At 42.6% G+C, this 27,920-nt stretch overlaps 1 protein-coding gene across 1 annotated transcript in view; it reads left to right on the plus strand.

The window, feature by feature from the left end:
• Positions 1-27,920, plus strand: part of LOC142670566 (serine/threonine-protein kinase SBK1-like) — a 151,761-nt gene that overhangs the window by 95,799 nt on the left and 28,042 nt on the right. Inside the window, exons 2-4 of the mRNA XM_075847112.1 lie at positions 6,872-7,047; positions 7,539-7,741; positions 8,188-8,900. Coding sequence (XP_075703227.1) covers positions 6,873-7,047; positions 7,539-7,741; positions 8,188-8,727 — 918 coding nt within the window. The 5' untranslated portion in view covers position 6,872 and the 3' untranslated portion in view covers positions 8,728-8,900. The remainder of the gene's footprint in view (positions 1-6,871; positions 7,048-7,538; positions 7,742-8,187; positions 8,901-27,920) is intronic.

Genomic DNA, 27,920 nt, shown 5'->3' on the forward strand with positions numbered 1-27,920 from the left:
AAATCCGCAGCTGGGCGAATACCTCATTGAATTTACGTTCCCTTTCCTTTTTAGCTCTATATGCCCATTTAATAAATAGTCCTCTTACGTAGGCCTTGTGAGCGTTCCATAAAATAAATGGATCTTGTACAGAGTTAACATTTAAAAGGAAATATTCTTCAATACCCCTGCGTATTTCGTCTCTATACTTGGGATCAGACATAAGGTAAGTATTATTCCTCCATAAACATTGAGAGGAAATTCTGTGTGTTTCATTCACCTCCAAAGTAATGACAGCATGGTCTGACCATTTAATCAGTTCAATTGTAGAACTTGTTACTATTTGTAAGAGGGATCTATTAGTGAAAAAAAAAATCGATTCGGGAGTAGGATTTGTGCACTGGGGAGAAATAAGTGTAATCGCGTTCTGAGTCGTGTTGTATCCGCTGCACATTATAGACATTCAACATATTTTAATATTTACAGTAACATCTGGCTGCAGGCAATAGAGGGGGATTATGTTGGGTGTTAGGCGGCTGCTACGGTTATTATAAGGATCGGGAACAGTTGCTTACATGCAGTGTGTTTTATGTTTGGCTGTGAATAATTCCTTTGTAACATTGATTACAGTATCACGATGGGCGGCCTCATTACTATACGGATGTCTCCAGATTACATAGTTACATAGTTACATAGTTAGTACGGCTGAAAAAAGACACATGTCCATCAAGTTCAACCAAGGGAAGGGAAAAGGGAAGGAAAAATTTCTACACATAGGAGCTAATATTTTTTTGTTCTAGGAAATTATCTAACCCTTTTTTAAAGCCATCTACTGTCCCTGCTGTGACCAGCTCCTGCGGTAGGCTATTCCATAAATTCACAGTTCTCACTGTAAAGAAGCCTTGTCGCCTCTGCAGCTTGAACCTTTTTTTCTCCAGACGGAGGGAGTGCCCCCTTGTTTTTTGAGGGGGTTTTACATGGAACAGGATTTCACCATATTTTTTGTATGTGCCATTAATATATTTATATAAGTTAATCATGTCCCCCCTTAGTCGTCTTTTTTCAAGGCTAAATAGGTTTAATTCTTTCAATCTTTCCTCATAACTTAAATTCTCCATGCCCCTTATTAGCTTCGTTGCTCTTCTTTGTATTTTTTCCAACTCCAGGGCATCCTTTCTATGAACTGGAGCCCAGAACTGAACTGCATATTCTAGATGAGGCCTCACTAATGCTTTGTAAAGTGGCATTATTACATCCCTGTCCCGCGAGTCCATGCCTCTTTTAATACACGACAATATCCTGCTGGCCTTTGAAGCAGCTGATTGACACTGCATGCTGTTATTGAGTTTATGATTTACAAGTACACCCAGATCCTTCTCAGCAAGTGAATCCGCCAGTGTAGCGCCCCCTAGGACATATGATGCATGCAGGTTGTTGGTACCAAGATGCATAACTTTACATTTATCTACATTAAACTTCATTTGCCAAGTGGACGCCCAAACACTTAGTTTGTTTAAATCTGCCTGTAATTCATGAACATCTTCCATAGTCTGAACTATATTACATAGCTTGGTGTCATCTGCAAAAATAGAAATAGTGCTATTAATCCCTTCCTCTATATCATTAATAAATAAGTTGAATAATAGTGGTCCCAGCACTGAACCCTGGGGTACACCACTTATAACCGGGGACCATTCAGAGAAGGAATCATTGACCACAACCCTCTGGATACGGTCCTTGAGCCAATTCTCAATCCAATTACAAACTATATTTTCTAAACCTATAGTCCTTAATTTACCCATTAGGCGTCTATGGGGGACAGTGTCAAATGCCTTTGCAAAGTCCAAAAACACTAAATCCACAGCGGCCCCTCTGTCTAGACTTCTGCTCACCTCTTCATAAAAACAGATTAGGTTAGTTTGACAACTTCTGTCCTTAGTAAAACCGTGCTGGCTGTCACTTATAATGCTATTTATTGTCACATAATCCTGTATATAGTCCCTCAATAGCCCCTCAAACATTTTCCCCACGATGGATGTTAAGCTTACTGGTCTATAATTACCCGGGGAAGACCTAGAGCCCTTTTTGAAAATAGGCACCACATTTGCCCTGCGCCAGTCCCTTGGCACTATACCTGTCACTAGAGATTCTCTGAATATTATGAAAAGGGGGACAGAAATAACTGAACTAAGCTCTTTAAGAATTCTAGGGTGTAACCCATCTGGTCCCGGAGCCTTGTGCACATTTATTTTATTTAATTTAGCTTGGACCATCTCTACATTCATCCAATTCAGTATATCAACTGATATATTAACAGCACTGGCACCGGCTACATCAGCTGCTCTTTCTTCTGTTGTATATACAGAGCTAAAGAACCCATTTAGTAACTCTGCCTTCTCTTGATCCCCTGTGATCAACTCCCCATTACCATTATCTAGGGGTCCTACATGTTCAGACCTTGGCTTTTTTGCATTTATATGCTTGAAGAATTTTTTAGGATTTGTTTTACTATCCTTGGCCACCTGCCTTTCATTATGTATTTTTGCTAATTTTATTACATTTTTACAGATTTTATTAAGCTCTTTATATTTTACAAAGGCTACAGCTGTACCCTCAGATTTGTATTTTTTAAATGCCCTTTTTTTGTCATGTATTGCCCCTTTCACAGAAGGTGTAAGCCATGTGGGGTTTAATTTGAGTCGTTTATACTTATTACCTGTAGGAATAAATTTTGCACTATAATAACTCAAAGTAGATTTGAAAATCTCCCATTTATCATTTGTTCCATTATTTGACATTAGTTCTTCCCAGTCCATATCCTGAATTGCAGCCCTCATCCTGGGGAAATTGGCTTTCTTAAAATTAAATGTTTTTGCCCTCCCAGCCTGCGTTTGTTTTTTACAGTATAGGTAAAATGTAACTATATTATGATCACTGTTACCGAGGTTTTCACGAACATTGACATTCCCAACAAGATCTGCATTATTAGAAATGACCAGATCCAACAGAGCTTCACCTCTAGTCGGGTCTTCCACAAACTGGCCCATAAAATTTTCCTGCAACAGGTTGAGGAAATGTCTCCCCTTTGCAGTTGAAGCCGAACCATGACACCAATTAATATCCCGGAAATTAAAATCTCCCATTATCACTACAGTACCCGCCTGTGCAGCCCGCTCCATCTGTTTATATATCTGACCTTCCATCTCCTCAGTTATATTGGGGGGTCTATAGATTACACCAAAAGTAATTTTTTCAGTGTTTACCTCCCTTTCTAGTTCCACCCACAAGGTTTCAACCTCCTCACAGTCTTCACCCACTATTGTCTCTTTCACACTCGCCTTCATATCACTTCTCACATACAGACATACACCACCACCTTTCCTATTTGTCCTGTCTTTACGAAAAAGTGTAAAACCCTGTAGATTTACAGCCCAGTCATGTGAAGAGTCCAGCCATGTTTCAGCAACACCAACTATATCTATATTTTCTTCCAGTATCAAGGCCTCCAGCTCCCCCATTTTGCTTGCTAGACTTCTGGCATTTGTGAACATACACTTTAACTTGCCTGTCAGTTTTTCACTTTTATTATCAGAAATGTGATTTGACATTAATCGGTCCTTTTTATTTACACTGATGTTTTGTAACGAAAGGATCTCCTTATCTTGTTGTCTAGTCCTCTCCCCACATTCTGTTTCTCCCCCCACCAATATAGTCTGACCCCTCTCTAACCTGGCTACCCCTTTTTTTTCTACATTGACCTCCCTCCTCAGCCCTAGTTTAAATACTCCGCCACCCCAGCTAGAATTCTCTCCCCCAGCACAGCGGACCCCCTTCCATTTAGGTGCAAATCATCTGCAGAATACAGTTTGTACCCCAATGAAAAGTCAGCCCAGTGCTCTAGGAACCCAAATCCTTCTCCTCTACACCAAGACTTCAGCCATGCATTTAACTCCCTAAGCTCCCGCTGTCTTTCCTGTGATGCGCATGGCACAGGCAGTATTCCTGAGAATACAACCTTGGAGGTCCTTCCCTTCAGCTTGTAGCCTAGTTCTTTAAAATTATTCTTAAGGCTCCTCCACCTACCATTTATTCTGTCGTTGGTACCGACATGGACCACGACAGCTGGATCATCACCAGCCCCTCCCAGCAATTTGTCCACCCGTTCCACCACATGCCGAACCCTGGCACCAGGGAGACAGCAAACCATTCGGTTGAGGCGGTCTTGGCGACAAATTATTCTATCCGTCTTCCTGATTATAGAATCCCCTACAACTATCAATTGTCTTGGCTTGCCTGCATTACCATCCCGCCGACTACTAGCTGGGCTGTTCTCCCGGCTGTTAGGGAGATCAGTATCCACTAGGGCTGCCTTTTCTGAGACTGACACCCTCGCATCATCACCCAACCTGGCAATTTTGCTTGGAATGCCAGAAACCGGATCGGCCTTCCTTGTCTTTGACCCCTTTCTACTGCTCCTAACTACATTAACCCAGCTACTTACCTGATCCTGCTCACCCATGTCTTCACCCTCCAGTTCTAACCCACTAACTGCATGCTCTGTGAGCAGCAAGCTCCGCTCAAAATTGTCTATCCTCCTCAGTGTTGCATTCTGCTCCTCCAGATCTCTAATACGAGCTTCCAGGTGAACAACATGCTCACATCTGCCACAGAGATATTCACCCTGGAACTCCGGCTCCAGTCGTGTATACATATGACAAACTGTGCACTGAAGAAAACCTCCAATCTTGCTATCCATTATCCAAGTTACACCAAAACAGCGAACAATTGTCAAAGAAAAAGAAGAGTACTTACTGGGGCTTCAACTATTCTTTTCAACTCCGGTTTTAGAACTCCACTTAGTTCACAAGCCACTTAAACCACCAAGCTCAGAAAGAGGAAGCTCAAAATGAGGTCTGATGACTAATTTATACCACCTGTGTCCAGTTAACCCCTTCCCCCTCGTCAACTGCTGAGCTGGAACGAATCTGCAAGGGAAAAAAAAAAAAAATTTACAATTTTTTTTTTTTTAAATTGTGTGAGTTTTTGCTATCTTCTATTTGCTAGCAATCAAAACAGATTCACAAACACAGAAATACAGCAACACAATACAGAAGTACAGCAACACAATCCGGTTTTAGAACTCCACTTAGTTCACAAGCCACTTAAACCACCAAGCTCAGAAAGAGCAAAAAGATTAACATGGCAAATTCATTGCAATTGGCATAAGTACACATGCAGTTGCTGTCTTTTGACCAAACTGTGGCTGAAATCCACACATGTAATTTTACCGCAAATCAGCACAGTTTTCAAATTCTTGTTTAGATCTGTGTGGGTTTTAGGCTGGATTCACACGAGCACATTACGTCCGTAATGGACGGAACGTATTTCGGCCGGAAGTCCCGGACCGAACACAGTGCAGGGAGCCTGGCTACTAGCATCATAGTTATGTACGATGCTAGGCGTTTTATAATTGGAGCGGATCACATGGAATGGAGGAAAAAATCCAGAAGGTTTGAGATATTGGGCCCTGTATGATGTATTTTATAGGGTCTATGCTCTTATATTGATGATTTTCTCTTCTATGATATAAATAAAGGACCCCCACTAGTCCAGAATCCTCCCTGTAATATCAGTATGTACATTACTCCAAAAATACTGACTTGTGAATCCTGATATATCAGCAATGCACTGCTTATCTCCTGCTTTCTACAATGTAATCTAATATGACTGATCAACAAGTTACTTGTCACATATCAGATATTCTGCCTTAGTAGCAATGCTTCCTTATATCGCCATACATACCCACTCCGATGGAATAGCCACAATTTCTAACGGATTCATGCAGAATCTGATTGAATAAAACCATAATCCCGTTTATGACTACAGAGACATATGTAGGTACAGTAGAGACCCCATCCCTCTTTGGGGCTCTAATACAGGACTATATAATACAGAATTATATAATGTCCATGTGCACAAGGTCTTAATCTGTAATACAGAGATGAAGGAGAAGACGTGCCAAGCTCTTGAGAGGAGTTTGTCATGGTGAAATTGACATGTTATCTGTGGGTATACATAGGACTGGAAGTAAATCTACTGAAGTCAGGCTGCAGACCATCATATACAGACAAGGTAAGATGGGGGCACCACTTTCTCTGATAAGAACAACAACTCTCATCAGATAGCAGTAAAACATCATAGGGATATGTTCTATACTCAAACCCTTAGTTGTAGGATCCGGTGATATTTTCCAGTGTTGGGTTCATCATAGAGAATACTATTTGTACAATACACGAGCGACCTGTCTACACACGAGTCGCACCCGCACGCCTCATTCATATGAAATCACCCGACACACGCCCTACAGAGACATTCGCTGTCAATTCATATGTAAATGGCGACACCAGGTGTTGGCCAATGGCAATGTCAATTAACAAACTCAACCATCTTCCCAAATATAAACCTCCCCGGTCTCATCCTGTCTGTGATAACTACTCCACTTTGTGGATTATTTGCTGTCAGTATTGACTGATGAGGAGCAACACGATGTAGACTTGTTGGTGCCCAGGAGGAGTTCATCATTGATTATCGTCTCTACAAGGAGGAGTTGACATCTTGAGTCTTCATTGTAAGGTGAATATGTGATCAGTACACAGCGCCGGCTATAGTAGATGATATGACTGTAGAGCTCCAGCATATTATACAATGCTGCTGCCAGATTCTGCCATACAGTATAAAGATAACAGTCAGGAGAGGGCTACATCCCCTGAAGACTGGCACAGTGGGGGACATACAGCCTGGGACCCCGGACATGAGCCATGACTTCCTGGTATTTACAATAGTTTTCTTCTGTTTTAGTAAAGTACATGTTATATCTCTTTGTATCACTCAGAATGGCTACCCACATCAAAGATATGACCGAGAACATTGCAAAACACCTTCTGAACCTGGTCTCGCAGACCTCTGAGAACCTGAGGGAGATGGAAGTGACAGACTACTTTGAACTCTTGCAAGAACTTGGAGCAGGATCTTATGGAAAAGTTTACATGGGCAAACACAAACATTCAGGTGAGATGATGATGAATGTGATGATGGATCATGATTGGGCCATTTCCACCCCCAGTTCTATTATGTGGTGAAATGTAGTGTAGTTCCCTATTCTACATGTAGCAGCTCCGTTCTATCTGTGTAGATACCGGGGGTCAGACTCTCAATACAATTCTATGGGATTAACACGGAAGCTCTTATAGATTTGCATTGAGATACTGATCTTCGGTCCCCACAGCAGACACTATATAATTCAGGGAGTCCGAATACGAATAGAGATTACGTGACCCCCGGTTGGTCAGGAATGGAGGTCTTTCGTGGGTATTTCCTTAAGTTTGTAAACTCATAGGAACTTTACCCCACTGCTTCATGTCGCTTACATTCAGTATCTGCATTTTCATCTTGTGATTGCTCCTGTATAACTTTATTGATCTTGTTTGTGTACGACCTGGAAAGTGTCAGAGATTATGATGGTGATATAGAAATTACTAATAATAATAATGTCTTAACAGGTCAGGTCGTGGCTGTAAAAATGTTGAGAAAGGAGAAGACCCCAGCGGATAACTTCCTCCTGGAATATTGCATCTCGCTCACCCTCAGCTGCCACCCGCACATCATCCTGACTCACGAGATTGTGTTCCATACCAGTAGTGATTTTGTGTTTGTCCAGGAAGTGGCACTGGCAGGAAATCTTCAGTCCATCATTAACCCTAAGGTGAGTTTATATCCTTGAATTTTCCACTTTCCTCAAGTTGTAAACATTGTCTTCTCATCCATTTCTGGGAAAGCTGGTGGCCACCATTACAGTTCTGATAAGAGTTATCTTCCACCTTTTCCAGAGTGCTTGACCACAAATATGTCCAGGTATGAAGCAATATGGGACCATCATAACTAGGCAGATTTACCATACAGGAGACCGGGTGAGCTGGGTGACAGCCCCTATGCGAGTTATGATAACATATTAGATGACAACCTCCTTTTCCGCAATGACTATAACTAATAAATAGCTGAATGCATTTAAAAAAAAATGTAAAAAAATGATGTCTTAAGGATTTTTATGTATTGGTTAAAGTTAAATACAAATCTGAGCCCTTTCCTATTTGATAAGATTGTCTAGTCTGCTGTTCAGCTTTGTGATCTCTTGTGTTGTCTTCTTCTCAGTTCGGTATGCAGGAGGACATGTTGAAGCGATGTGCTCCTCAGATAGCCAGTGCTCTGGAATTTATGCACAGCAGAGGAATGGTCCATCGGGATATCAAGCTGGATAATATTCTTCTGATGGATGCAGAATGTCACCTGATAAAACTGGCTGACTTTGGACTCACCCGGCTCCAGGGAACATATACACCTTCTCTGTCCTGGTATATACCCTACACTGCTCCAGAACTCTGCCGCTTAAGAAAAGGAGAACAGCTGTTACTACATCGTAGTCTTGATGTTTGGGCTTTTGGCGTTCTTGTGTACACTGCTCTTACAGGAGTCTTCCCTTGGCAAGGGGCACTGGGCAGTGATCATAAGTATAAGGAGTTTTCCTGGTGGCAGGTGAAGCGGGATCTGTCAAAAGCTCCAGAGAAGTGGAAGAAAATATCACTTGAAGCCAGAGGAATGTTCTGGGAATTGTTGGCACTAAATGCCGCTCAGAGGTGCTCGGCCATGGACATTCAGAAATATCTTCACCTGCCATGGAAAGCAGAGGTCTAGAATACCAGCATCCTACAGGTGACATTTAGACCATATGATGTCTATGCGGGAGCCACATCAAGCAGCACATCCTGCGTTCTGTAGGTCATGAGATGACCTCCCTTACTATTGGAGCAGAGGAAGAGATCACCTAAATGTGTTCCCATCTAATACATGGATACAGACACCTGGAGGTAGGTTGTAAATTATACAGATCACATCCTTCATCTTGTTAGACATGTAAGTATGGAGTCATGTTATTGGATGAAATGTGTGGATTGTAGTAGAAAACAAGGACATAAAACACTAAGAAATGTTACAGGGGAACACTCTAAAGCTAGACGTGATCTAGAGGTAGTAGCCACAACTGGACCTCTACACCTTTAAGTCCCACAGTCCTCTCAGCTACATATGAAAGCAGAAGTACGAGAAGCTGATGTAATAATGCAAGACACAAAATATAATCATGAAAGACAAAACTATAGAATTACATATATATATATATATATATATATATATATATATATATATATATATATATATATAAAATAAAATGGTAGATATATCCTCATTAAGCCCTTCCCGACATCCACGTATATATACGCAGTACAGTTACGTTGCAGTTATGGTGAGGGCTCAGAAGCAGAGCCGGCACCATCACCGCGGATTGACAGCTGTATTATACAGCTGGCACACTACTGTAACTGCCAGGACCGGAGCTATTCTCCGATCCAGCTGATTAACCCCTCAGATGCTGCGCTCAATAGAGCGCAGCATCTGATGGGTTTTAGCCAGACCGGCGACCCAGCGACATAATCGCTGGGTTGCTATGGCAATTGGAGGCCAAATAATAGCGTCCGAGTCTGCCTTGTACGGGAGCCTGCGGCGAGTCCTCATAGGCTTGCTGTCAGTGAATGACTGACAGCTTTAATACACTGCACTACGTATGTAGTGCAGTGTATTAGAGTAGCAATCAGGGCATCAGGCCCACAAGTGCCCTAGTGGGACAAGTCAAAAAAGTAAAAAAAAAGTTAATAAAAATGTCGTAAAACATTAAAAACACACAAGTTTCAAGAAAAAAAAAAAAGCTAAACTGCCTTTTTTCCCATAACAAGTCTTCTATTATGGGAAAAACCGTCAAAAATTAAAAAAAACTATACATAATTGGTATCGCCGCATCCGTAACGACCCGAACTACAAAACTATTATCCCGCATGGTGAACTCTGTAAGAAAAAACCTTGAAAAACAACGCCAGAATCTTTGTTTTTAGGTTATATCTCCTCCCAAAAAATTCTATAAAAAGTGATGAAAAAGTCACATTTACTCCAAAATAGTACCAATAGAAACGACAAATCTGTCCCGGAAAAAATAATCCCTGACACAGCAGTGTCCACGCAAAAATAAAAAAGTTATGGGTCTTAGAATATGGTGATACAGAAAACAAATGATTTTATAAAAACAGTGATTTTATTGTGCAAAAGCTGCAATACATAAAAAAAACTATATAAATTTGGTATCGCCGTAATCGTATCGACCCGCAGAATAAAGTTAACATGTAATTTATGGCGCACTGTGGATGCCGAAAAAAAACCCAATAAAAAACTATTCCAGAATTGCTTGTTTTTGGTAATTTCCTTTACCAAAAAAAGAAATAAAAAGTGATCAAAAAGTCGTATGTGTTCCAAAATGGTACCAATAAAATCTACAGCCCGTCTCGCAAAAAACAAGTCCACACACAGCTCCATCTACCGAAAAATAAAAAAGTTATGGCACTAGTTATGCGGTGATGAAAAAACATCTCAATGCGCAGGCCGGAGGGGAACATTCCTTCAGTTTCAGGGCCCTAGTATTTAGGAACTAGGAAAGGGAAGGGACATATCACATCTGCTGGAAGAGAGGGTGCCCGTATTATACCAGCGCAAAACTTTCCCAGAAAAATTTCCCAAACTACGAAGGAGAAAAAGTCCCCAAAAGGTGCAGAGTGTTACAAAAGGGGATAAGAAAGAAAACTGTTTATCAGTACGACACTGGCTTGGGGATAATGGATCGCTTCACAGCGTAACACACATCTATGGATAATTATATTATTTACCCCATTATTATGCCCTGATGTACTCCGCACAGATTACATATACCCCCACATTGTAAACTAAAATACCAGCAAAACTCAAACAAAACTACCAATCAAAATCCATGTTCAAAATGGCGGTCTTTCCCTTCTTAGCCCTACAGTGTGCCCAAACAGCAATTTACACTTTGCACAATCCACTGCGTATTAATTTCTGAAAAACACCTGTGGAGTCTAAATTCTCACAACACCCCTTGATAAATGCCTTTAGGGGTGTAGTTTCTAAAACATGGACACTTTTGTTTGGTACATCAGGGGTTTTGTAAATGCAACATACTGTCCGCAAACCATTCCAGCAAAATCTACACTCCAAAAAATAAATACCGCTCCTTTTCTTCTGAATCCTCCCATATATGTAAACAGCCGATTATAACCACATATGGGGTGTTACCGTACTCGGGAGAAATTGCTTTACAAATGTTGGGGTGCTTTTTCTTCTCTATTCCTTATGAAAAATGTTGATCTAAAACTACATCTTATTGGAAAAAATATATATTTTTCATTTTCATGGCTTAGCTCAAATTAATTCAGCAAAAAACCTTTGGGATCAAAATTTTCACTATACCCCTAGATGATTCCTCAGGGGGTGCAGTTTCCAAAATGGAGTCACTTTTGGGGTGTTTCCACTGTACTAGTACTCCAGGGGCCCAGCAAATGTGACATGCCACCCAGAAACCATTCCAAAATCCAATTGGTGCTCCTTCCATTCTGAGCCCTACCGTGTGTCCAAACAGACATTTATGACCACATGTGGGGTATTGTTTTACTCGGGAGAAATTGCTTTACAAATGTTGCGGTGCTTTTTATCCTTCAGTCCTTGTGGAAATTAAACAAAATTATCTAAACCTAGATTTTCATTTTCACAGCCCACTTCCAAAAATTTCTGCAAAAAACCTGTGGGGTCAAAATGCTCACTATACGCCTAGATAATTTCCTCAAGGGTTTAGTTTCCAAATGGGGTCACTTGTTGGGGGTTTCCACTATCTTGTCCCCTCACGGGCTTTGCAAATGCGACATAGCCACCGCAAACCATTCCTGTTAAATTTGAGCTCCAAGAGCCAAATGGCCCTCTTTCCCTTCTCAGCCTCGCTGTGTGTCCAAACAGCTGATCATGGCCACTTGTGGGGTATTGTTTTACTCGGGAGATATTGCTCTACAAATGTTGTGGTGCTTTTTCTACTTTAGTTCTTTTGGAAATGAAAAAAATTTTGCTAAACCTACATTTTATTTGAAAAAATGTAGATTTTCATTTTTATGGCCTAGTTCCAAAAATGTTTGCAAAAAAACTGGCGGGTCAAAATGCTTGCTAGACCCCTAAATAAATTCCTTGAGGGGTGTAGTTTCCCAAATGGGGTCACTTTTGGGGGGTTTCCACTTTTTAAGTACCACAAGACCTGTTCAAAGCTGACATGGTGCCTAAAATATATTCTAATAAAAAGGAGGCCCAAAATCCACTAGGTGCTACTTTGCTTCGGAGGCCGGTGCTTCAGTCCAGTAGCACACTAGAGCCACATGTATGATATTTCCTAAAACTGCAGAACCTGGGCAATAAATACTGAGTTGGATTTCTATGGTAAAACCTTCTGTGGTACAAAAAAAATGGATTCAAAATGAATTTCTGGAAAAAAATAATGAACTTTGTCAATTTCACCTCTACTTTGCCTTAATTCCTGCGAAATGTCTAAAGGGTTAAGAAACGTTCTTAATGCTGTTTTGAATACTTTGAGGGGTGCAGTTTTAAAAATGGGGTGACTTATTGGGGGTTTCTAATATCTAAGGACCTCAAAGCCACTTCGGAACTAAACTGGCCCCTGTAAAAATAGCCTTTTGAAATTTTCTTGAAAATGTGAGAAATTGCTGCTAAAGTTCTAAGCCTTGTAACATCTTAGAAAAATAAAAGGATGTTCAAAAAACTATGCCAAACTAAAGTAGACATATGGGAAATGTTAATTAGCAACATTTTTGTGTGGTATAACTGCCTGTCTTACAAGCAGATACATTAAAAATTAAGAAAAATGCAAATTTTAGCAATTTTTTGCAAAATTTTGGTGTTTTTCACAATTAAATACTGAATTACATAGTTACATAGTTACATAGTTAGTACGGCTGAAAAAAGACACATGTCCATCAAGTTCAACCAAGGGAAGGGAAAAGGGAAGGAAAAATTTCTACACATAGGAGCTAATATTTTTTTGTTCTAGGAAATTATCTAACCCTTTTTTAAAGCCATCTACTGTCCCTGCTGTGACCAGCTCCTGCGGTAGGCTATTCCATAAATTCACAGTTCTCACTGTAAAGAAGCCTTGTCGCCTCTGCAGCTTGAACCTTTTTTTCTCCAGACGGAGGGAGTGCCCCCTTGTTTTTTGAGGGGGTTTTACAAGGAACAGGATTTCACCATATTTTTTGTATGTGCCATTAATATATTTATATAAGTTAATCATGTCCCCCCTTAGGGTATGTGCACACACACTAATTACGTCCGTAATTGACGGACGTATTTCGGCCACAAGTCCCGGACCGAACTCAGTGCAGGGAGCCGGGCTCCTAGCATCATAGTTATGTATGACGCTAGGAGTCCCTGCCTCTCCGTGGAACTGCTGTCCCGTACTGAAAACATGATTACAGTACGGGACAGTTGTCCGGCAGCGAGGCAGGGACTCCTAGCATCGTACATAACTATGATGCTAGGAGCCCGGCTCCTTGCACTCTGTTCGGTCCGGGACTTCCGGCCGAAATACGTCCGTCAATTACGGACGTAATTAGTGTGTGTGCACATACCCTTAGTCTTCTTTTTTCAAGGCTAAATAGGTTTAATTCTTTCAATCTTTCCTCATAACTTAAATTCTCCATGCCCCTTATTAGCTTCGTTGCTCTTCTTTGTATTTTTTCCAACTCCAGGGCATCCTTTCTATGAACTGGAGCCCAGAACTGAACTGCATATTCTAGATGAGGCCTCACTAATGCTTTGTAAAGTGGCATTATTACATCCCTGTCCCGCGAGTCCATGCCTCTTTTAATACACGACAATATCCTGCTGGCCTTTGAAGCAGCTGATTGACACTGCATGCTGTTATTGAGTTTATGATTTACAAGTACACCCAGATCCTTCTCAACAAGTGAATCCGCCAGTGTAGCACCCCCTAGGACATATGATGCATGCAGGTTGTTGGTACCAAGATGCATAACTTTACATTTATCTACATTAAATTTCATTTGCCAAGTGGACGCCCAAACACTTAGTTTGTTTAAATCTGCCTGTAATTCATGAACATCTTCCATAGTCTGAACTATATTACATAGCTTGGTGTCATCTGCAAAAATAGAAATAGTGCTATTAATCCCTTCCTCTATATCATTAATAAATAAGTTGAATAATAGTGGTCCCAGCACTGAACCCTGGGGTACACCACTTATAACCGGGGACCATTCAGAGAAGGAATCATTGACCACAACCCTCTGGATACGGTCCTTGAGCCAATTCTCAATCCAATTACAAACTATATTTTCTAAACCTATAGTCCTTAATTTACCCATTAGGCGTCTATGGGGGACAGTGTCAAATGCCTTTGCAAAGTCTAAAAACACTAAATCCACAGCGGCCCCTCTGTCTAGACTTCTGCTCACCTCTTCATAAAAACAGATTAGGTTAGTTTGACAACTTCTGTCCTTAGTAAAACCGTGCTGGCTGTCACTTATAATGCTATTTATTGTCACATAATCCTGTATATAGTCCCTCAATAGCCCCTCAAACATTTTCCCCACGATGGATGTTAAGCTTACTGGTCTATAATTACCCAGGGAAGACCTAGAGCCCTTTTTGAAAATAGGCACCACATTTGCCCTGCGCCAGTCCCTTGGCACTATACCAGTCACTAGAGATTCTCTGAATATTATGAAAAGGGGGACAGAAATAACTGAACTAAGCTCTTTAAGAATTCTAGGGTGTAACCCATCTGGTCCCGGAGCCTTGTGCACATTTATTTTATTTAATTTAGCTTGGACCATCTCTACATTCATCCAATTCAGTATATCAACTGATATATTAACAGCACTGGCACCGGCTACATCAGCTACTCTTTCTTCTGTTGTATATACAGAGCTAAAGAACCCATTTAGTAACTCTGCCTTCTCTTGATCCCCTGTGATCAACTCCCCATTACCATTATCTAGGGGTCCTACATGTTCAGACCTTGGCTTTTTTGCATTTATATGCTTGAAGAATTTTTTAGGATTTGTTTTACTATCCTTGGCCACCTGCCTTTCATTTTGTATTTTTGCTAATTTTATTAAATTTTTACAGATTTTATTAAGCTCTTTATATTTTACAAAGGCTACAGCTGTACCCTCAGATTTGTATTTTTTAAATGCCCTTTTTTTGTCATGTATTGCCCCTTTCACAGAAGGTGTAAGCCATGTGGGGTTTAATTTGAGTCGTTTATACTTATTACCTGTAGGAATAAATTTTGCACTATAATAACTCAAAGTAGATTTGAAAATCTCCCATTTATCATTTGTTCCATTATTTGACATTAGTTCTTCCCAGTCTATATCCTGAATTGCAGCCTTCATCCTGGGGAAATTGGCTTTCTTAAAATTAAATGTTTTTGCCCTCCCAGCCTGCGTTTGTTTTTTACAGTATAGGTAAAATGTAACTATATTATGATCACTGTTACCGAGGTTTTCACGAACATTGACATTCCCAACAAGATCTGCATTATTAGAAATGACCAGATCCAACAGAGCTTCACCTCTAGTCGGGTCTTCCACAAACTGGCCCATAAAATTTTCCTGCAACAGGTTGAGGAAATGTCTCCCCTTTGCAGTTGAAGCCGAACCATGACACCAATTAATATCCCGGCAAATATCGGCAAATTTTGCCAGTATCATAAAGTCCAATGTGTCACGAGAAAACAGTCTCAGAATTGCTTGGATAGGTACAAACATTCCGTAGTTATTACCACATAAAGTGAAATATGTCTGTAATGCCGGGGTAGGGAGACAGACAGGTGAGCCCTAATCTACCCACCACTCAGTCCCTGCGTACTTGCAACGGCCCGTCCTAGGCGACGGCGTACAACTGGGCGATGGTCCCTACGCTCACTATGTGCACGACAGACAAACAGACAGGGGTACACAGAAGCTAGGGGAACGGGGCAGTTGCCCACGGCAACACCGTGAGCAACAAGAGAAGTGAACGAGCCGAGTCAAACCAGGAGTGTACGACGTACCAAACGCAGAGCAGGAGAGTAGTGAACGAGCCGAGTCAAACCAGGAGTGTACGAGGTACCAAACGCAGAGCAGGAGAGTAGTCAGTAAGCCAGGGTCTATATGGAGCAGAGGACAAAAATACAAGCAGCAGCAGAGCCAGGAAACCGACAGAATCACAGGCAAAGGAGAAGCAGGAAGTGAAGGTATAAATAGACAGAGGGCGGGAGCTAGCTCCGTCTGGCCAGGCTGTGATAGGCTCTCCCACTCCTCAGCCTCCCAGCCTGATTGGTAGAAGGAGGGGTCACTCGATCAGACTTAGGAGCAGGTGCAGACTGACTAACCACGGGCGTCGGCACAGAAGCTGTGTCTGGCAGATCCTTTACAGTACCCCCCCTTTTATGAGGGGCCACTGGACCCTTTCTAGGTGGACCTGGCTTATTGGGGAACCGAAGATGGAACCTCCTGAGCAATACTGCAGCCTGAACATCCCGGGCGGGTACCCAAGTCCTCTCCTCAGGCCCGTATCCTCTCCAATGGACTAGGTACTGGAGAGAGCCTTGGACCATCCTGCTGTCCACAATCTTGGCCACCTCGAATTCTACCCTTCGGGGGTGAGAACAGGGACCAGAGGTTTCCTCGAGGGAGCCAAGGACGGGGAGCAGCGTTTCAGGAGGGAGGCATGAAACACGTCGTGTATTCGAAAAGACGGGGGTAACTCCAGTCGAAAGGAGACAGGGTTAAGGACTTCAATGACCTTGTATGGCCCTATATACCGGGGAGCAAACTTTTTGGACGGGACTTTAAGGCGCAAATTCTTTGAAGACAGCCACACCAGATCCCCGACCACAAACAAGGGGTTAGCAGAACATCTTCTATATGCCTGAGTCTTTTGTATGCTCTGGGACGCCTCTAGGTTCTTCTGAACCTGGGCCCAGACTGTGCACAGTTCCCGATGAACGACATCTACCTCAGGATTGTTGGAACCACCAGGTGAAACGGAGGAGAGCCGTGGATTAAACCCAAAATTACAGAAAAATGGGGAGAGCCCTGACGAGTTACTGACACGGTTATTAAGGGAAAATTCAACGAGGGAAATGAAGGAGACCCAATCATATTGACAGTCAGAGATAAAACACCTTAAATATTGTTCTAGAGACTGATTAGTCCTCTCGGATTGGCCATTAGTTTCATGATGGAAGGCCGAGGAGAAGGACAAATCAATCTCCAACTTTTTACAGAAGGCTCTCCAAAACAATGAAACAAATTGTACCCCTCTGTCAGAAACAATATTGACAGGAACCCCATGGAGACGCAGGATGTGTTTGACAAACAAGGTAGCTAACGTCTTAGCATTGGGTAGTTTCTTGAGGGGCACAAAGTGGCACATCTTACTGAAGCGGTCCACTACAACCCACACCACCGACTTGCCTTGAGATGGAGGCAGATCGGTGAAAAAATCCATGGAGATGTGGGTCCAAGGTCTCTGGGGAATGGGCAAAGAACATAGTAAATATAGATAGATAAGCTCTAAGCATATGTTGGTTACAGGCTAGGTAAAGTTTGGAAAACCAACTTCCCCCCATATTATATCAAATAGACTGCTCCATAATTATAGAACCATACCGAAGAAAAAGAGCTATAGCGTCTGAGTATGCAAGAATATATAAATTTTATTAATAGAAAATAACATACATTTAAAAACACATCATAAAAAGACTCTAGTACTAATACCGTGGTACACAATACAGCACAGGACAAAATTAGACAACGGAGTAGTATATTAGGGCAGACCCGTATTCACTACCCAAACAATAAAGTATATAGAGTGTCTCATCTAAGTGGGTCATATACTGATGATTCTCAGAGTCCTAATGTTTATGTGGCAACAATGGATAAATACCATATAGTGACATAGAGAAAATCAGTAATTGTATGGTGAGCAGTTGTAGTGATGCTGTCTTACCCATTAAAAAGTGAGAGTCTCACGATATGTCCGTGCTGAGAGGTCCACAGTACAACCCCAACGCGCGTTTCGCTATCTTTGGTTGCTTCCTCAGGGGGTACATTAGGCCCATAGTGTGTGTAGTCCTTTTATAGTGTGTGTGCATAGAGAAATGGATCCATATTAGCGCCGAGACAAGAATCGGCGCTTGTCCGATGACGCGACCGGAAAAGAGGCATGCCCCACATCCGGCCCCGCATGCTGTAGCGCATATCCGGACTCCCGACGTGTAACGGGAGTTCCGGACATGCGCAGTGCATGTGTCGAAGCCGAAGGGGGCAGGCGTCGCCAGGGAGGTAAGTGGATTCAAAAAGAAAATTGACAGGATCAGGATCCCAGAGTCATAATGTACGCTGTACATCGTATTTTAGTAGTTCCATTGACATAATGATATAGTTATGAGATCGTCTTAGGTTACAATAGGAATCAATGGCATATGTGAACATGCAAAAAGAGAAGAACAGTGATAAATAATAAATAAATAATTGAATATATATAAAGACGTGATGCACAATTATATGCAATATGATCAAAAAAGAAAAGAAATTATTATAAATAAAGTGAGAAACAAACAAAGTAATATAAAATTGTGTATGATATGTCAATGCACATACATTGTATTGCGTTAGACATAAATTAAGAATACAACATTAGGATATACAAATTATATGCATATGGTGATATCGTGAACAAAGAACATAGTAAGCCCGCTAGTCGGGACCTGGGAGTCTTGGACCTAGCACAAATTTCACAAGCGGCGACGTAGGCCTTAACGTCTTTAAGCAACCCAGGCCACCAATAGTTTCTGGCAATGAGGTGCTTGGTACCCAGGATGGCTGGATGGCCAGATAGTGTAGAGTCATGATTTTCCCTGAGTACCCTTAGCCGGAATTGCAGGGGAACAAACAGCTTGTTCTCAGGAAGGTTCCCAGGAGCTGAACCTTGATCAGCCGCAATTTCGGAGACTAAATCAGAATCAACAGAGGAAATGATTATACCTGGGAGCAAAACACAAGCAGGATCTTCCTCCGCAGGAGGGATGGCCATGAAGCTACTAGACAGTGCATCAGCTTTAATATTTTTAGACCCAGCCCTATAGGTGACCAAAAAGTTGAATCTAGTAAAAAGTAAACGCCCATCGAGCCTGTATCGGGTTTAGCCTCCGGGCCGATTCTAGGAAAACCAGATTCTTGTGGTCGGTAAGGACAGTAACCTGGTGCCTAGCCCCCTCCAGGAAGTGGCGCCACTCTTCAAATGCCCATTTAATGGCTAAGAGTTCGCGGTTGCCAATGTCATAGTTACTCTCAGTGGGTGAGAACTTCCTGGAGAAGTAGGCACAGGGACGCAGATGGGTGAGGGACCTGGTACCCTGGGACAAAACAGCACCCACTCCCACCTCGGAGGCGTCAACCTCCGCGATGAATGGTTCCATTTGGTTAGGCTGAATCAGCACTGGGGCCGAGATAAAGCACTTCTTAAGGACCTCAAAAGCCTGGACCGCCTCAGGAGGCCAGTGGAGGAGATCAGCACCTTTGCGAGTGAGATCCGTAAGAGGATTAGCGATGACCGAGAAGTTAGCAATAAATCTCCTGTAATAATTAGCAATACCCAGGAAGCACTGTAAAGCCTTCAGGGAGGCAGGTTGGACCCATTCAGCCACAGCCTGAACCTTGGCAGTGTCCATGCAGAATTCATGAGGACTGAGGATTTGACCCAAAAATGGTATCTCCTGCACGCCAAACACACATTTTTCGGTTTTAGCAAACAGTTTGTTTTCCCGAAGGGCCTGGAGCGCCTTCCTGACATGCTCAATGTGGGAGGACCAGTCCTTGGAAAACACAAGTATGTCATCAAGGTACACTACAAGAAATACCCCTAAGTAGTCTCTTAAGATCTCATTTATGAAATTCTGGAAGACCGCGGGAGCATTACACAACCCAAAGGGCATGACGAGGTATTCGAAATGACCTTCGGGCGTGTTAAACTCAGTCTTCCACTCATCCCCCTCTTTGATGCGGATAAGGTTATAAGCCCCCCGTAGATCAAACTTAGAGAACCATTGGGCCCCCTGCACCTGATTGAAGAGATCAGGAATCAAAGGAAGGGCATACTGGTTCCTTTCAGTGACCTTATTCAAGTTTCGGTAATCGATGCACGGCCTAAGACCACCATCCTTCTTCCCTACAAAGAAGAAGCCAGCACCTACCGGAGAATGTAACCCTTGGCCAGGCATTCCTGGATATACTCTCTCATGGCTTCACGTTCGGGACAAGAGAGATTAAATATCCTACCCTTAGGGAGCTTAGCTCCTGGTACCAAATCGATTGTGCAATCGTATTCTCTATGAGGAGGTAACACTTTCCTAGGCTTTTTTAGAAAAAAACATCAGCGAAGTCCAGAATAAACTCATGTAGAGTGTTCACCTCCACAGGGAGAGAAATAAAATTAACAGAAAAACATGACGTCATGCATTCATTACCCCATTTAGTAAGATCCCCAGTATTCCAGTTAAACGTGGGATTATGCATCTGCAACCAGCGAAGGCCTAAAACCAAATCGGACGATAATCCCTGCATTACCAGTACAGAGGACTGCTCCAAATGTATGGAGCCAACAAGGAGTTAAAAAACAGGGGTATGCTGCATAAAATAACCATTAGCAAGAGGAGTGGAGTCGATACCCACTACCGGGACAGGTTTAGGCAAATCAATCAATGGCATAGCTAGAGACATAGAAAATTCCACAGACATAATATTAGCAGAAGACTGTGATTCCACGAAGGCACTGCCGGTAGCAGACCTACCACCAAAAGAGACCTGAAAGGGAAGCAAGATCTTATTAGGTTTCATATTCATGGGAAATACCTGTGCGCCCAAGTGACCTCCCCGATGGTCACTTAGGCGCGGAAGTTTTCCGGCTGCTTATTCTTACGCCTAGGACAGTTGTTCACTTGATGCTTGTCGTCCCCACAGTAGAAGCAGAGACCATTCTTCCTGCGGAACTCTCTACGTTGTTGGGGAGACACGGAGGCCCTGAGTTGCATAGGTTCATCCGAGTTTTCCGTGGAAGAACGAAGCAACAGAACCTCGGGAGCCATCATGGGGGAGCCAGGGGAGAAGGCACAAAAACGTTCAAGTCGTCGTTCCCTGAGACGTCGGTCAAGACGTACCGCTAAAGCCATAACCTGATCTAGAGAGTCAGAAGAGGGATAGCTAACTAACAGGTCCTTCAGGGCGTTCGACAGACCCAATCTAAAGTGGCACCTCAAGGCAGGGTCATTCCACAGAGAAGCTACACACCACTTCCTAAAGTCCGAACAGTACTCCTCAACGGGTCTCTTACCCTGATGTAAGGTCACCAGCTGACTCTGGGCAATGGCAGTCCTGTCAGTCTCGTCATATATGAGCCAGAGAGCAGAAAAAAAAGGTCAACAGAGGAAAGTTAAGGGGCGTCGGGAGCCAAGGAGAAGGCCCATTCTTGGGACCCGTCCTGGAGCCGGGACATAATTATACCCACTCGCTGGCTCTCAGAACCTGAGGAGGGGGCTTTAGACGAAAATAGAGCTTACAACTCTCCCGAAAGGAGAAAAAGGTCTTCCGGTCCCCTGAGAACCAGTCAGGCAACTTGAGGTGGGGTTCAAGAGGTGAGGTGGGGGGCACTACCAGGGTAGCATCATGCAGGTTGCCCCTCTGAGTCAGGGCTATGACCTGTAGGGAGAGGCCCTGCATTTGCTGAGCCAGGGTCTCAAGGGGGTCCATAGTTGCGTCAGGGACCAGGGTAGAAAAGGTATATGGGCCTGTGATTATGTAATGCCAGGGTAGGTAGACAGACAGGTGAGCCCTAATCTACCGCCACTCTGTCCCTGCCTACTTGCAACGGCCCGTCCTAGGCGACGGCGTACAACTGGGCGACGGTCCCTACGCTCACTATCTGCACGACAGACAAACAGACAGGGGTACACAGAAGCTAGGGGAACGGGGCAGTTGCCCATGGCAACACCGTGAGCAACAAGAGAAGTGAACGAGCAGAGTCAAACCAGGAGTGTACGAGGTACCAAACGCAGAGCATGAGAGTAGTGAACGAGCTGAGTCAAACCAGGAGTGTACGAGGTACCAAACGCAGAGCAGGAGAGTAGTAGGTAAGCCAGGGTCTATATAGAGCAGAAGACAAAAATACAAGCAGCAGCAGCAGAGCCAGGAAACCGACAGAATCACAGGCAAAGGAGAAGCAGAAAGTGAAGGTATAAATAGACAGAGGGCGGGAGCTAGCTCCGTCTGGCCAGGCTGTGATAGGCTCTCCCACTCCTCAGCCTCCCAGCCTGATTGGTAGAAGGAGGGGTCACTCGATCACACTTAGGAGCAGGTGCAGACTGACTAACCACAGGCGTCGACACAGAAGCTGTGTCTGGCAGATCCTTTACAATGTCAGATTTGAAAAATGAGGCTCTGTCAGGAAGGTCAAAAGTGGCCAAAGAGGGAAGGGGTTAAACAGAAGTAATTGGTGGATATGCAGAACAGACAAGGTACAGTTTTTTGCAACCAAGACATCCAAGCTATCCAACCATTTCAATAAATGAATAAAACACACTCCTCATTATCTCCGGAACTTGTGTTCTGTTAATGCAGCACAATTGCCTCTCCACTGACCATACAATATACTACGCATAGAAGCTGATGGACATTACTGTTAATGAGCTTCTATCCTTTCTTGATGTTTTCATGACAAGTTGTAGTTCTTGATAGTGGAATTAAATAAAGAATTGAGGGTGATACCAGTGTTAAGATTGTGTTGTAAATTGATTTCAGACTTTTCCTATGATGACATTTTCCTTTTCTAGATTCCAAGTCTGTGAAACGTAGGTGATCTGTCATCACTGCTTACTGTCCTTACTGCTATGTCTTCAGTTATATTTTCTCCTGGAGCTTCCTCACACTTTGGCCTCATTCAGATGAGTATATCTTAAATTTGCATTTCAGCCTTTTTCTGCCCACCATAATATGGTGGTAATGGAAATCTATGTGGCTATTCGCATGACCCTTTTTTCCACTGCCGTTTTTTTAAATATGCAGCATGCACTACTTTTCTGTGTTTTTGTTCTAAAAAACGGCCATTATATTCCATGGGAGTGCTCCAAATACGGATGCCCCCATATGACACCCATGTTCTTAGGTCTGTATTTTGGAGGGAAAGCTTACACCTCTAAGATCCGCTGGATTCTTTGAAGATGTCACATCACAGAAGGATGAGCATTAATGTGGAGGAGCTCATTAGTGAGGTGCAGAGTCCTCCAGAGTTGTGGGACATCTCATCTACCAGATACCTTCGAAGAGATGCAGCCTTGGAGGAAATAGTAAGGAACATGTATCCAGAGTGGGATGACTTGTCTGATGCTAAACAGGAGGACATTAGTTATATAGTTGATAAGACTGAAAAAAGAGACAGGTCCATCAAGTCCAACCTATAATCCTACCGTGTTGATCCAGAGGAAGGCAAAAATCCCCATGATTTGCCTTCAATTGCCTCATTACGGGAAAAAGATGGAAATCTGAATAAATCCCTGGATCCTCGATCTACAGAATCTATAAATCATAACCTATAATATGATATTCTTCAAGAAAGACATTACATCCGTGTTCAGGAGCCGTCTCACTTAGGGTTCCCGCTACTTCAATTACAATCAATATTTCTCGGTAGTGGCCTTAGTTAACAGTAGGTACCGGTTTTAATTGTTGATATTATTGCCTATGGGAGCACTGCGGATGCCCGCATGTTCAGGACTTCAAGAATAGGTGAACAGCTTCAACCAACCAGCTTACCCTACTAGAGCCAAGATGATTTCCCCGATCATCTAGACCACTGGCCTCATTTGTCATCGTTGCTGACTAAGGAAATGTCACCCCACATGATGCAGCCCTTCCCAAGACCAAAGCCCGTCAGTATGTGGAGTACACTTTTGGAATCCTTTACAACAAATGGAGGGCATTTATGTTATCTATACAGATGAATCTGGACAAGGCGACCCTGGTAATTCAAATCTCTGTGGTCATCCACAATTTCACAAGGATCTATGATTCTATGATGCTACCTTGGATGGTGACCAATATGTGAATACCTCATTGGGTACTTTGGACCGGACTCTGCATAGACTACCTGGAACGTCAGCACGTGCTATCCGTAAACTCTATGCCAACTACTTTATCAGCACTGAGGGAGCAGTTCCACGGCAGCAGGATGCTTTTCGTGGTGGTCATTAATTTGGTTTGGACTCCGGGCGGTTTAGTTTACCTGTTTTCTAATTTGTTTCAATGTTCCTGTTTAGTTTGTGTAGGGACACGCAAGCTAATGAGGATTCTTGACGTGGGCTTGCGAGCAGAGGTATTACTGACAAAATTAATGTGATTTTATTTTTCATCAATTTTTGAATCAAAATTGTTCAGATTTCACCCGAAAAAAATAAAATATATATATATACAAATTATGTTAAGATGTTAAAATGTGAATTTTGTCCGAAATACTTTCTAATACCTCATTAACCCCTTCCCGTCATTTGATGTATCCATACGCCAAAGTCGGGTAGGGGAAGTATGGAACGGGCTCACGGAGTGAACCCGCTCCATATGATGCGGGTGTCGGCTGTATGTTACAGCCGACACTTCAGGGTAACGAGCGGGATCACGTTTGAGCGCGATCCCGCTTGTTTAACTCGTTAAATCGTTACAAAAAGGGGGGCGACCCTCTCTCATAGCTCATCGCGCCCACCGCAATGCAATCGTGGGGTGGCGACGGTTGCTATCGCTGCCTGGGTGCCTAATGAAAGCCCCCAGGTCTGCCATCTTTGTGCTCCTATTAAGAGCTGCCTCTGGCAGGGCTTAATACAAGCCTGTCAGAATCACGATGTACTGCAATACATTAGTATTGCAGTATATAGGGCAAGCGATCTAAAGATCTCTGGTTGAAGTCCCCTAGGGGGACTAATAAAAATAAGTAAACATTTGTAAAATAAAGGGGTTCTTTTTAATGTAAAAAAAATTAAAAGGTAAAAAAACCCCCCTTTTCCCATTTTCCCACTAGAGCATAGTAAAAAAAGAAATAAATAAACACAATTGGTATCGTCGCATCCGTAAAGATCTGATCTATTACAATATATCATTATTTAACCTGCATGGTGTATGACGTAAAAAAAAAAATTGTAAACGCCAGAATGTCTATTTTTTGGTCACCTCATCTCCCACAAAAAATGAAATAAAAAGTGATCAAAACGTTGCATGTACCACAAAATGGTATCATTAAAAACTACAGCTTATCCCGCAAAAAATAAGCCCTCATACCACTTAATCGACAGAAAAATAAAAAGTTATGACACTCAGAATTTGGCGACACAAAATAAATTTTATTTTTTACACTTAGGTTTTTACTTGTAAAAGTAGTACAATACAGAAAAAAACTATATATATTTGGTATCGCCGTAATCGTATTGACCCACAGAATAAAGTTAACATGTTTCAATTGCACAGTGAATTCCACAAAAACGAAGCGCAAAAAACAATGGAGGAATCGCTGTTTTTTTCATTTTCCACCCCACAAATAATTTTTTTCCCGTTTCATAGTATATTATATGGCACAATAAATGATGCTACAAAAAACTACAACTCGTCCCGCAAAAATCAAGCCCTCATAGGACTATATCAAAGGAAAAATATAAAAGTTATGGCTTTTGGAAGGTGTGGAGTAAAAAACGAAAATTAAAATCTGAAAAATGGCTGCGGTGGGAAGCGGTTAAAATAAAAAAAATAAAAAAATATTTTTAAATAAAATTTGTCTTACGAGTGTTATTATACCCACTATCATCCACACAATATTGAATCCTTACCCCTGGGATATTGAAGACCTCAAATGAAAAGAGCACTTCTACACAACAAGCTCATCTGGAAGTAGAAACAATGAATCCACTGTGTTGTAGCTTTGACGTCTTTCATTACTCCAAAAATGTAAGGGTATGTGCACACGACCTCTTTTCAGACGTAATCGAGGCGTTTTACGCCTCGAATTATGCCTGAAAAGACGGCTCCAAAACGTAGGCAAACATCTGCCCATTGCTTGCAATGGGTCTTACGATGTTCTGTGCAGACGAGCTGTTATTTTACGCGTCGCTGTCAAAATACGACTCGTAAAATGACGGCTCGTCAAAAGAAGTGCAGGACACTTCTTGGGACGTTTTTGGAGCCGTTTTCTCATAGACTTTATTGCAAACAGCTCCAAAAACGGCCGTAAAAAACGCTGCGAAATACGCGAGTTGCTCAAAAAACGTCTGAAAATCAGGGGCTGTTTTCCCTTGAAAACCGCTCCGTATTTTGAGACGTTTTAGACTCTGCGTGTGAACATACCCTAAGACTAGCTGCAAGAACCCGTCAAGACCACACCACAATGGATGAAGATTTAGAGTTTCTCTATAACAACTCAACAGCTATTCGGAAGTGTAGCGGACCTATAAACTTGAATGGGGGGCACGCGTGTGCAAAAACAGATAGGGATAGGACATGTTCTATAGTTTGCAAAATGAATCTTCAAAAACAAACTGATGTGTGTGTGGCTCTAATGGGTCCATGTGCTATCTGCAAAAAAATGCGGATAGGGCACTGAAGAAATCCACAGTCGTGCGAATGAGCCCGTCCAGTCTAGATGCACAACATCCACAGCCTTACTCAGGCCCAGTCTAGATACACTACGTCCACAGCCTTACCCAGGCCAAGTCTAGATATATCAAATCCACAGCCTTAACCAGCTCCAGTCTAAATACTCCAAATCTACAGCCTTACCCAAGCCCAGTCTAGATACACCACATCCACAGCCTTACCCAGGTCCAGTCTAGATACACCACATCTACAGCCTTACCCAGGTCCAGTCTAGATACACCACATCTACAGCCTTACCCAGGTCCAGTCTAGATACGCCACATCCACAGCCTTACCCAGGTCCAGTCTAGATACACCACGTCCACAGCCTTACCCAGGTCCAGTCTAGATACACCACATCCACAGCCTTACCCAGGTCCAGTCTAGATACACCACGTCCACAGCCTTACCCAGGTCCAGTCTAGATACACCACGTCCACAGCCTTACCCAGGTCCAGTCTAGATACACCACATCCACAGCCTTACCCAGGTCCAGTCTAGAACTTATCTCCACATAGAAGCTGATCAGATTATTGTAAATGGAACGATCCCTCAGTGAACAGCAAACTCTTCTCCATGTTGTCAAGTGCCCTCCCTGTTGAAAGTTGCTAATTTAGATCCAGAATCTGGGCTTCCAGATGGGAAATTCTCACACATGCTGCACAGCAGTATGGTCCCTGAGGCGGCTATTCAAGAACATACATGGCTCAGGATGCACACCGGGTAAAATTGGCGCCAATGGAGGTGATTGTGTTAATAGGGATAAAAAATAAATATAATGCAGAGCAAGTAGAACTTGGGAAAAAATAAAAATAAAAAACACCACAATTAACAATTTCTTCTAAAGTCACTGAATCTAAAGTCACACTCCCAAGCTCCCTCACCGCTTTTAGCTGCTTACTTTGATTAGTTTTTGCGCTTAGTTGCTTCTTGAAATCATTCGTCTGGCTGCAAAGTAATTATTATTTTATAGATGATAATTTATATATTTTCCCCGTTTCCCTACTGTTTATCACACCCCTGCAGCCCTCTTAGTTTCCCCCACAGTGCAGATCACTACTTTATATGCCGCTACTGTCTCTTTAACCCCTTTCTGCTCTGCGCAGTACTATTACGTCGGGCTGTGTGGGTCGTTCGCGCTCATCTAAGTAATAGTACGTGGGGGATTTCATAAAGCCCCATTTTTTCCCAATGCGTGTGTGA

Source organism: Rhinoderma darwinii, chromosome 1 (genome assembly GCF_050947455.1).
Source record: "Rhinoderma darwinii isolate aRhiDar2 chromosome 1, aRhiDar2.hap1, whole genome shotgun sequence".
Classification (NCBI taxonomy): Eukaryota; Metazoa; Chordata; class Amphibia; order Anura; family Rhinodermatidae; genus Rhinoderma; species Rhinoderma darwinii.